The sequence below is a fragment of the Podarcis cretensis genome, assembly GCF_951804945.1.
Source record: "Podarcis cretensis genome assembly, chromosome: 17".
In the NCBI taxonomy this organism is placed as follows: domain Eukaryota; kingdom Metazoa; phylum Chordata; class Lepidosauria; order Squamata; family Lacertidae; genus Podarcis; species Podarcis cretensis.
In genome coordinates this window covers 36783546-36795915 of record NC_137187.1, presented here as the reverse complement: position 1 = coordinate 36795915, position 12370 = coordinate 36783546, and the positions used below count along the sequence as shown (strand labels likewise).

Genomic DNA, 12370 nt, shown 5'->3' with positions numbered 1-12370 from the left:
TGGCTTTCTGTACTGGGGTAGGGAGGAAAGAGAATGGAATTAATGATGGCTCTGTTGTCAGAGGCAGCTTGTTATCCAATTCAGTTGGACCTTGAGCACACTTGCGGGGGTGGGGAGGAGTAGCATGGATCAGTTTCAGGGGTTTGCCCCTGTAAGGCTTGTTTGGTCCAGATCATTTCCCAAGGTCTCTTGTGGAATTTTCTACCGTTTTACTAGAGGCCAAGTTCTCTGCTTAGAAAACAGCTAGCCACCATCAGAATCCTAAGCACATCATGAGCTCCTATTTTGTAGGTTTCCTCTACTGTTATAATAAGGACTACAAAGTAGTACAGTAATTGCCTAACCACACCTAAATTCAATTGTGTATTTCTCAGGCTACTTTTCCTGCTTCCCTTCCCCTCAAAGCTTTATTCCAAGTTTGACTGAAAAATTAGGAATTAAAAGAATTTCCTACACTTAGTTACAATAAATAATATTTATTGCAGAAGCTTATAACCAGCAAAATAACCATCAAGAAGCTCAGTACTCTTGAACAAAACCTTGACTTGGGATGGTAAGTAAAATATTACAGGAAAATCAGAGTAATTGCTTTCATTTTCACAACATTTTTTATTTTATTTTTCTTTTGGCTGTGCTATGTAAGGGAGAATACAGAAAACAAATACTTCAAATATAAACACTATTTACAAAAATAAATACCACTTTGAAAAGAAAAGTGCCCCATGGCACAATCCTGGTTGGTCACACTTTCTGGGACACATTCAGCAATGCTGTGTGTTGTACTGACAAAGGATATTCATCAGCATCCCAAAAAAATATTTGAATCAAGTATATAAATATTTTGTATCATAAATATTATATATTTACACTTGCCATATTTAGTGCAATAGAAAATCATCAGGAATTCACGAAAGAGCTTCATGTCTTTTAAACAAACTCCCTCCCCCACCACAACTGCTCAATGACTGCTGCTCCCAAAGTTTATAGTTTGTGGAAATGTTTCTTTGTACTTTCCAGTCCATAACTACAAAGAACTATTAACAAGAAGGCAGCAACCCAAAGTGCTAAAAGGTTGGGTGGGAATCACTGCTTGAAAGCAGTTTCAATATGTCCATCCTCAATGGGAACATTGCATTCTGTTCCAACATGTAGCCCCAATTGCTTATGGAAGTTAATGGAAACAAACACTTTTTTCCTTGCAAAAAACATCCCCTTCTTTCCTGCCTCCTCCCACACACTGCAAACAAACACCCAACATACGACATAGCACTGACTTCAAAAACAAAAGCAGCGTACAAACAAACAAACAAAAGACAAAGACAAACATAGAAGAGCCCTTCATCCACTGAACCTCCTAATGACCAATCTACCAGGCTGTTCAGCCAGACCCTTCCGACAAGTCAGCCAGATTTCCCAAGAGCTGTTTTGATATCCAGCTAACTGCAAACCCTTAGAAAGCTTCCACATCTAGAAATGGAAAGAAAAGAGAGCCCTTAGGTTGGCAGCAGCTGTGTTTTCTTCCTGCCGGTGAAGGGCTAATGTAGGGCTGGTGTGTTTTAGAAGCTGCTTCTCCCGCCGCCTGCCCCTTTACCTTTTCCGAGATTTCTCCTGGGCAGCAACTAAATGCAGCCTGCGTCCACAACTGGAACAATGAGAAAAGGGATTCCCACCATGCTTTGGAATATTCCAGCACTGAAAACACCGGATTCTGTACTTTTTGTACCTGAAGGTCAAAAACAGAGTTGATTAAGTCATGTGGCAGGTCATACCATTCATTTAGGTCTGACTGTAGTAACCTCCCCCACCACCACCACCACAACTTAATCTCCCAGTTAATTCCAAATGGCATGAAAGTGGAGATGCATCATCTTTCAGAGGGGTGTCGGGTGAAACATCAGGCTAAAGATCCCAGATGCCAGGATATACCATATTTTTCGCTCTATAAAATGCACCAGACCACAAGACGCACCTAGTTTTTGTAGGAGGGAAACAAAAAAAAAAAATTCTGAATCTCAGAAGCCAGAACAGCAAGAGGGATCGCTGTGCAGTGAAAGCAGCAATCCCTCTTGCTGTTCTGGCTTCTGTGATAGCTGTGCAGCCTGCATTCGCTCCATAAGACGCACACACATTTCCCCTTACTTTTTAGGAGGGGAAAAGTGAGTCTTATAGAGCAAAAAATATGGTAGGAAAGAAAGGTGATGGTGGCATATGATATGGGTCAATCAGCATAGTGTTGGGGCTTCACTGAGCGTGGCCCAGAGACTGCAATGGCCTCACGTGCTGTGGCCTGTTATATACTGTAAAGGTAAAGGGACCCCAGATCCAGTCACAGATGACTCTGGGGTTGTGCACTCATCTTGCTCTATAGGCCAAGGGAGCCAGCATTTGTCCGCAGACAGCATGACTAAGCCGCTTCTGGCGAACCAGAGCAGTACACAGAAACGCCATTTACCTTCCCGCCTGGAGCGGTACCTATTTACCTACTGGCACTTCACGTGCTTTCGAACTGCTAGGTGGGTAGGAGCTGGGACCGAACAATGGGAACTCACCCCGTCGTGGGGATTCGAACTGCTGACCTTCCAATCGGCAAGCCCTAGGCTCTGTGCTTTAGACCAGTGTTTCCCAACCTTGGGCCTCCAGCTGTTTTTGGACTACAACTCCCATCATCCCTAGCTAGCAAGACCAGTGGTCAGGGGTGATGGGAATTGTAGTTCAAAAACAGCTGGAGGCCCAAGGTTGGGAAACACTGCTTTAGACCACAGCGCCACCTGCGTCCCTTGTTATATACTGTAGCATCCCACAATTACCGGTAAGTAGATAATTTGTTACAGCTTGTTTCTGTACAGTGGCAACTGTTAGACCCTTTTAGATGAATAAGCCTTGAACAAACAGGTTACGTTGTTTTATTTCAGGATGCTCTTGCACAATACATACTGTTCTAATGTGTTAAAATTTTGACCATTGTAGCTTTTAAAAATTTGTGGTGAAAAGTAGGGTGTAACTTTATTTCTTGTTTTAAAAAAGCTCAGATAAATGTTTTCATATTGCCATGCAGTTCAGATCATCGCTTTTGTCTCATCATCGCTTTTTTTTGGGGGGGGGGTGCCTATATAGTGAAAAATCAAAAATAAATGGAGAGAAGAATGGCAGAGTTCATTAGACACCATTACACAGGTAAGTATCTTAGCCTATTGAAATATTAAAATAATACTAGCAGATGCCACAAATGAGGGGAAGAATAAGAAAGAGTATCTAGGAGTCAGATCACTGAGGATAAGCTATAAAGGTATTGTCCTCAACTCCCTCATTCCACAAACGCACAGCACCTAACACTCTAAGAACTTATGCTCATGTTGGTTTCTGGCTTATGTGATTTAGCATGTCATTTGAATGCATGTTAACACTTACTGTGTCTTCTCCAGCCCATCTTTTAACTGATGAATTGCTTCAGACTTCCAGTATTTAGCGATGCAAATTCTAGCTGTCGCTAGGAGAGCTGCAATCGCTTCTAAATCTGGCTTCAGATAACAGAGAAGAGCCTTTTCAGGCTACATAGCAAGTTGTACTCAGTGCTGTTGTGTATTATCTTTTAAACTTTTTGCACTGCCAGAAGATATGCTGGGCATACCTTTTAAGGAAACCAACAAGAAATATGCCATGCTATTTCAGCAGTCATAAGGTACCTAATGCCACAAGCATTACAGAGGGGGGTCCCATCTTCAGCATCTCTCCATAGTGGTGTTTTCCTGGTCTTGCAAGAAGCACAGCACTTATCCCCTTAAAGACAAAGGGCAACTGGGTCAAATAGCAGTTTATAAGCCACAACCCTGGGTGGTATTTAATGGGTTAATACAAATCTTATTATAAGCAATACTTAATGTTTATTGGATGTTCAAAGCACCTCCCTCATGTGTATTAATTTCAAATAGCCTGGCATACCTTATTTGGAATATTACTTCATCAAAAGATTCCAGAACAGCATTTCAAAGTGTGAATAAAAGTTACTCTGATCAGCTGAGAGGACAGAACTGGCTCAGATGATACAGCAGCCAAGCTTCACTTGCTTTTCCCACAGTAAGCCCTTAAAGTGTTTAGGAAAGTTGCACATGGCTACACTTAGTACTGCACAACCCACCGTTAAGGCATGCTGAGTATTTAGGGAGGTAACCCCCCTTTCATGCTTTTGGTTTTATTACAGCAGCCACTACAGTGGTGCCTCACAAGACGAAATTAATCCGCTCCACGAGTCTTGCGGTTTTTTCGTCTTGCGAAGCACGGCTATTAGCGGCTTAGCGCTATTAGCGGTTTAGCGGCTATTAGCGGCTTAGCGGCTTAGAAAAAGGGGGGGAAGGGGAAAAAACTCGCAAGAACTCGCAAGACGTTTCGTCTTGCGAAGCAAGCCCATAGGGAAATTCGTCTTGCGAAGCACCTCAAAAGACGGAAAATTATTTCGTCTAGTGAGTTTTTTGTCTTGCGAGGCATTCGTCTTGCGGGGCACCACTGTAATGGCGTGAAGCGACTCTGGGATGGACATCGGTTTGCTACAGAAAAACCACATGCTTGGCAAGTGGAACAAGACCCTCCCCACTCTGTACTTCTCCTGGTGAAAAAATTATCACAACAAGCTTTTTTTTTTTTGTCCTTAGTATCCCAAATATTGCCAGCTGATACTACAAGTATTTATTGCCTAAATTATTGACGTACTGTGGGTAGAGGGACATCCTTCTTCCTCCTTGGAACTGCCAGCTCTGCATTCTTCTCTTGCTAAAGGGGTTCGGCTTCTTTTCCCAAGTTTTCCACTGGACACAGATTAGATGTATAGTATTTTAGATCTGCTTCGGAAATCTAATTTCTAAACTAATTGACTTAGTTTTGCACTCTGCAGTGATTCCTGAGACTCAAGAGAACCAACAACCTTTTTTTCTCATCTCACCTGTCTTCAGTCATTCCAAGTCAGGCCACCTTATTCCCATTTTGATGATTGGGGAACTGAGGCTGAGAGGTGAGTCATGCATTCAAGGACACCTAAACATCATTCTAAATAATCTATTGCTGAGTGAGGGATTTGAAACCTGTGACATCTCCTAGAATCATCATTTGCCACTTAATCCACTTCCATTACAGACAGAAGCAAAATAAGCGAGGGTTACTAGAATTATACCATACAACACATGCTTAAAAGAAAACATTAATGAACGTGAAAGCCTGTGGATTAGTACAATCAGACCCAGGTATTTAAAGCCTGTTGTACATATAGGCAGCTTCCAGAGTTATATGTAACTCATCCCTGAAAGGAGCTACAATTATATTTACCTTCCCTGACTGAAAATATTTCAGAGTTAAGGCCCCTCTGCCCCATACATTTAAAGCACTATTACACCACTTTAAATAATCATGGCATATGTATACTGTATATTACATTTGCACTTCAGCTTTCATCCAAGAAGCTCAATGTGGTGTATGTGCATGCATTCCCCCCCCCTCATTTTATCTTCACAACAACCCTGTGAGGTAATCCAGGTCCTAGCCCAAGACTCAAACCATTACACCACACTGCCTCTTTTCTACCAAAAGAATCCAGAAAATTGTAAAGGATGCTGAGAGTTATTGGAGTACCCCTATTCATAGAATCATATATTGTGGACTTGGAAAGAACCCCAAGGGTCATCTAGACCAATGCCCTGCAATGAAGTAATGTCAACTAAAGCATCCATGACCAGTGCTCAAAAACCTCCAAGGAAGGAGAATCCACCACTTTCCGAGGGATCCCATTCCACTGTCAAACAGCTCTTACCATCAGAAAGTTCTTCCTGATGTTTAGTCTTTCCATTGAATCCATTAGTTCAGGTCCCAAAGCAAAAAAACAAACTTACTCCATCTTTCATGTGACAGACACCCCTTCAGCTGTTTGAAGATGACTCCCTCAACTGTTCCTCATAAGGCTTGGTTTCCAGACCCTTGATCATCTTGGTTGCCCTCATCTGCACATGTTCCAACCTGTCAATATCCTCCTTAAATTGAGGTGCCCAGAACTTGACACAATATTCCAGGTGTGGTCTGACCAAGGCAGAATAGAGTGGTACTATTACTTCCTTTGATTGGGAAATTAGACTTCTGTTTATGCAGAATAGCATGAGCTTTTTTTGCTGCTGCATCACACTGTTGACTCACGTTCAGTTTGTGGTCTACAAAGACCCCTAGATCCTTTTCACATGTACTACTAGCAAGCCAGGTGTCCCTCAGCTTATATTTGTGCAGCTGGATCTTCCTGCCTAAGTGCAGAACCTGACATTTGTCCCTGTTGAATTTCATATTTTTTTTAGTTTGGGCCCAGTTCTCCAATCTGTTACAATCACATTGAAGCCTGATTCTGTATTCTGTGGTATTAGCTAGCCTTCCCATAGAATCACAGAATCATAGTCTTAGAAGGGACCCCAAGGGTAATTTAGTCCTACCCTCTGTAATGGACAAATCTGAACTAAAGCATCCATTACAGATAGCCACCCAACCTCTGCTTAAAACCTCCGATGAAGGAGGCTAGTCCATTGTCAAGCAGCTCTTACTGTCAGAAAGTTCTTCCTGATGTTGATTTGGAATCTCCTTTCTTGTAACTTGTATACATTGGTAAAGGTCCTACCCTACAGAGCAGGAGAAAACAAGCTTGCTCCATCTTCCATGTGACAGTCCTTAAGACAGTTGAAGATGACTATCAGATCTCTTCTCAGTCCCTTGATCATCTTGATTGCCCTCCTCTGCACACGTTTCAGCTTGTCATTATCCTCCTTAAATTGTGGTGCCCAGAATTGGACACAGTATTCCAGGTGGGAGTCTGACTTGATCTAAACGCTATACTTCTGTTGATGCAGCCTAGAATATCTTTTTCTGCTGCTGCATCACACTGTTGACTCATGCCAAGCTTTTGATCTACTAAGACCCCTAGATCCCTTTCACACTTAGTACGCCAGGTGTCCCCCATCTAATTGAAATTAATTTTATTAGTTTTGGCCCAGTTCTCCAATCTGTTAATGTCACTTTGAATCCCCACTCTGTCTTCTGTGGTATTAGCTACCCCTCCCAGTTAGGTGTCATCTGCAAATTGGATGAGTATCCCCTCATTTCCTTCATCCAAGTTGTTTATAAAGATGTTGCGCCCAGGACAGAATCCTGTGGCACCCCACTTGTCCCTTTTTCTAGGATGACGAGGAATCATTAATGAGTACTCTTTGGGCTCAGTCAGTCAACCAGCTACAAATCCTCCTAACAGTAACCTCGTTCAGCCCACATTCTGCCAGCTTCTCTGCAAGAGTGGGGGATTTTGTGAAAAGCCTTATTGAAATCAAGATACACTACATCCACAACATTCCCCTGATCCATCCAGCGTGTGTGTGTGTGTGTATACACACACACGCACCAGACTTGTCTGGCATGATTTGTTTTTGAGAAACCCTTTCTGGGTCTTAGTAATCACAGCATCATTTTCTAAGTGATCACAGACTAACTGCTGAATTACGGTATTTTTCTAGGACCTTTCCTGGTATTGATGTCAAGCTCACAGGTTGATTGTTACCTGGGTCTTCTTTTCTCCCCTTTTTGAAGGTGGGGACAATATTTGCCCGTCTCCAGTCTGCAGGGATCTCACCTGTTCTCCAATAATTCTCAAAGATTATAGACAGAGGCTCTGAGATTACACCTGCAAGCTCCTTTAGTACCCTTGGGTGCATCTCATCAGTCCCTGGAGATCTGAATTCATTTAAAGTAGCCAGGGGTTCGCTTACCACCTCTTTTCCTGTACTGGGCTGCAGCTCACTCCTTGCATCGTTCTGTTATCACCAGATTGGGATATTCCACTCACAGAGCTACAGTTCCCTGGGCAGAGGGATTGATTTTAGACCACTCTGGAAATTGTAGTTCTGTGAGGAGAAGGGAGGAGAACAACTCTCAGCACCCTTAACAAATTACAGTTCCCAAGATTCCTTGTAGGAATTCCTTCCAAGATTCCTTTAAACAATGGCTGTTTAAAGTGGTATAATAGTATGTTAAATGAACATGTCAAAATTACATCACAGGTGCGGTTGAAAATACAGCAGCATTAATCACCCTTCCAGCATGTTGAATAGAATATGTTTTATCCAGTGTTCTAAGAAAGAGGCAATATATTTTCAGTCAGGAAGACATAAGTTTGAAATTGTCTCCTCTGAACTTTTATTCTCAGGGTGTTAAGGGGCAAAACATCTCTTCCTTCCATGCTATGCTTTCAATCCAATTTGGCCAATCCCTGCCATGCTGTTTTTTGTTTTAAAAAGACTTCTAAATACATTTAAGTCCTTTGTAAAACTGCATCATGCAAGCACTAATAACAAGATAAGGCAACATATCCTCTTGTTAACTGAGCGGCAAACCTGCCCTTGCCTTTCATAAATCCAACCAATAAATACAAAAGTGCTGTTATACTAGGTGCTTTTTAATTTAACAAAAATCCATTTTCGACTCCAGTGTTATTCATACTGAGAGAAGACTGGACTTCACTGATTTCATTAGATCTCTTCTTGAGTATGAATGCGGTTGGAGGTCAGTCATTAACTTCAAACATATTAAAAGGTAAAGGTAAAGGTACCCCTGCCCGTACGGGCCAGTCTTGACAGACTCTGGGGTTGTGCGCCCATCTCACTCAAGAGGCCAGGGGCCAGCGCTGTCCGGAGACACTTCCGGGTCACGTGGCCAGCGTGACATCGCTGCTCTGGCGAGCCAGAGCCGCACACGGAAACGCCGTTTACCTTCCTGCTGGTAAGCGGTCCCTATTTATCTACTTGCACCCGGAGGTGCTTTCGAACTGCTAGGTTGGCAGGCGCTGGGACCGAGCAGCGGGAGCGCACCCCGCCGCAGGGATTCGAACCGCCGACCTTTCGATCGGCAAGTCCTAGGCGCTGAGGCTTTAACCCACAGCGCCATCTGCGTCCCTGGGTCAAACATATTAGGCTGCCTGTATTTAGGTCTGGCTATCCTGCAAGTCCTCCCCCATCAGGCGAAGCGTTAGACCTGCCTGTCTTCCCATTGAATGGCCTGGGAACTGCCATAGAAGCAGACTATAGGAGGTACATCTATGCCCTCTTGGGGATCTAAGGGGCCGTTAAAGACGAGGCGGAAAAAGCCAAGCATCTCATGCACCATCTCATGCCGGCTTTGCTTTTGCAGCAGCCAAGCAGAAGAGAAACTCAACCTGCTCTTTCCCAGGGTGGCGGTTGTACCTGCTGTATCGCGGGCGAATGAGGAGCCGACAACCCCCGGAGCTCTTTCGGCAGAAGCTCAGCTGCATCCGAAACGTGACCCCCTGGAAGGCGGCGTCCCTGGCCTCGCAGCTCCGCTGGGGTCGGGGCTGCTTGCGGGAGACTCGCCTCCCGGCCCGCGGCGACTCGGCCGCAGGGCAGGCGCCCGTCCCGCGCGGCGCCTCCGCGCCCACTGCGCGCCGGCGCCGGGCGGGGAGCCCCTCGGCTAGGGCGCCGGGGATTCTCTCCCGGGCGGCCGCGCCGGGCTCTGCGGGCTCGCCCCGATCCGCGGGCTTCGCGCCGAGGCTGGCGCAGTGCAGGCTGATGAGGCTCAGGGCATCCAAGGGCTCGAGAGCGGCGCCTGGAGACGCGCTGCGCCTGGGTGGCGCGTCCCGGCCCGCCGGCCTGTCTGGCTTTCTGCCGCGGGGCTCCGGCGGGGAGAGGAGCTGGGCGGTCTCCTGCAGGAAGCTGAGCGCGTCGGGGTCCGGGAGCTGGAGGCAGCAGGCCATAGCGCCGAGATGCTGGCACCTGCGGAGGAGGGAGAAGCAGAGGGCAGCGCGTCAGCCGGGAATATGTTTAATTCCATCAGATCTAAGGATGTTAATGTTTAAGTTAAATTTCATAAGAATTGGGATTTGGAAAACCGTTAAAAGGACATGCAATGAAATTCAACCAAGGGGAAGTGAGGAAGTCACTTAAAGTTAATAAGTGTAATTTTTAATAAGGCTATGATTTATGTTTGCCTTGTGTATCTGTTTGTTTGTTTATAATATTGTGAAAACTAATTTTAAAAATTGGGGGGGGGGGAAGAGCCCCCTGCGTCCGAGCGAGCCGCTTTCGCAATGGCGATCGCGTCCCTCCCCCCCAACTCTTTGAAAGGCAAGATCGTGAGCACATGTCGACATCCACGCGGGTCGTGTTCCCACGGGACGGCTCTGGGTGGGTTGCTGCCACGAGGGAACGAACCCAGAGAAAAGCCCCCCCCCCCCGCTCTGCCCTCAACCCCCCAGGACAGGACGGAAGGGCTAGTGGCCAAAACCAAGCGCAGCTTTTTCGAGAGCTGCAGCAATAGCAAACCCTCCGATTAACTCGCAGCAGGGTCCTTCTCGAAGTTCGCCCAGTTAGCACCCGGGGCTCTTTAAGGGTTCCCAGTGGTAGCCAGTAGATGGAACCCGAGGGCTGCTGCGGCGAGCAGAAAAACCAAAAGCAGCGCAGCCCGGGGGCGCCCCAGCTCAACAGCGCGGCATCATTCGGGACCGGGTTGGCCAGCCCCGTTAGACACACTTTCAGAGCGAGAGCGGATCGTTCCCTGTGAACTGTCAGACACTTCTAGATCCCCTTGGCCAGATCCCCACACACCACCTGCCTTTGTGCGCCCTGGGCTTGTGGAAGCAGGGACTTAAAACTAACTACAAACAGTTAAACTACTAACTAACTAACTAACTACAAACAGTTTGTAGTTAAAACTAACTACAAACAGGTTCAACATCAAAAAAACGAAGATCATGGCTACTGGTCCCATCACCTCCTGGCAAATAGAAGGGGAAGAAATGGAGGCAGTGAGAGATTTTACTTTCTTGGGCTCCATGATCACTGCAGATGGTGACAGCAGCCACGAAATTAAAAGACGCCTGCTTCTTGGGAGAAGGGCAATGACAGGCCTAGACAGCATCTTGAGAAGTAGAGACATCACCTTGCCAACAAAGGTCCGTATAGTTAAAGCTATGGTTTTCCCAGTAGTGATGTATGGAAGTGAGAGCTGGACCATAAAGAAGGCTGATCGCCGAAGAATTGATGCTTTTGAATTATGGTGCTGGAGGAGACTCTTGAGAGTCCCATGGACTGCAAGAAGATCAAACCTCTCCATTCTGAAGGAAATCAGCCCTGAGTGCTCACTGGAAGGACAGATTGTGAAGCTGAGGCTCCAGTACTTTGGCCACCTCATGAGAAGAGAAGACTCCCTGGAGAAGACCCTGATGTTGGGAAAGATTGAGAGCACAAGGAGAAGGGGGCGACAGAGTATGAGATGGTTGGATAGTGTTTTCGAGGTTACCAGCATGAGTCTGACCAAGCTGCGGGGGGCAGTGGAGGACAGGAGTGCCTGGCGTTCTCTGGTCCAGGGGGGCACGAAGAGTCGGACACGACTAAACGACTAAACAACAACAACAAACAGGTTCAGGAATGAGCACTTGTAATGAGCACCTTCCTGAAACCAAGGAGCTTCCCCAAGTTATCCCGACTCAGAGGCGGGCGGGTGTGGCATAAGGAGAGAGAACCCACGGATTGATTTTCGTTACTCCTGAGGTACAGAAATGAAGGTCTTAAAAAAGCCGGGCCCGGAGATGCCCGCTTGCAAGACTAGCTGAAGGGGCGGGACGAGAAGCGACTCGGTGTTTGTTGTGCAAACGCCTTTAGACACCTATTAGGTCCATAAATTACCATGCATTCAACCCAAAACACAGCGGCAATTTGTTGTTGACGAAGGAGAGCTGGACATATCAAGGGTCCCATTGCCTTCAGCAGCTGAGGGCCTCCTCAAACCTCAATCCGGCCCCGCACTAGTGTCAGGACTAGACCAGTGTTTCCCAACCTTGTGCCTCCATCTGTTTTTTGGACTACAATTCCCATCATCCCCTGCCACTGGTCTTGCTAGTCAGGGATGATGGGAGTTGTAGTCCAAAAACAGCTGGAGGCACAAGGTTGGGAAACACTGGTCACTAGACGACCCTTGACGGCCCTCATTGTATCTGCCAGGATTACTTCAGCAGAAGGCGGGCATGAGAGGGAAGGGGAACTCGACTCTGAGGAGGATTCCTCGAGTAATTTGGGCGGCTGAGTTTGGAGCACAACCACCTGGGGAAGAAGGCGAGCCCACAGCGCCGGTTTTCCCTTCAGGCGGAAGGGACTCGTCCTTTCCGTGGAAGCTGTTCGCTCGCGCTCCTTTCCCACGGCTTTGGAGGCGAGGCGAGGCCGCGCCCTGCGGGGCTGGGCCCTGGGAAAGACCCAGCTGGGGCGACCCTCCGCCGCTCCTCGCGGGGCTGCGCCAAGGACCGGCGCCTGTCTCCCCAGCCCTGCCGAGGCGGCGGCGCCTCGTCCCGCTTCGCCCG

General features: G+C 46.7%; 1 protein-coding gene across 1 annotated transcript; it reads right to left on the bottom strand.

Moving 5' to 3' along the window:
* Positions 1-460: 460 nt before the first annotated feature.
* On the bottom strand, positions 461-11757 carry ZGLP1 (zinc finger GATA like protein 1). Its single transcript, XM_079960134.1, has 6 exons — positions 11703-11757; positions 9246-9791; positions 4705-4799; positions 3684-3777; positions 1592-1723; positions 461-1467 (listed from the first exon to the last, which is right to left on the bottom strand). The coding sequence occupies exons 2-6, from the start codon at positions 9770-9772 to the stop codon at positions 1437-1439; spliced, it is 879 nt and encodes a 292-aa protein (XP_079816260.1). The 5' UTR covers positions 9773-9791; positions 11703-11757; the 3' UTR covers positions 461-1436.
* Between the last annotated feature and the right edge of the window lie 613 nt (positions 11758-12370).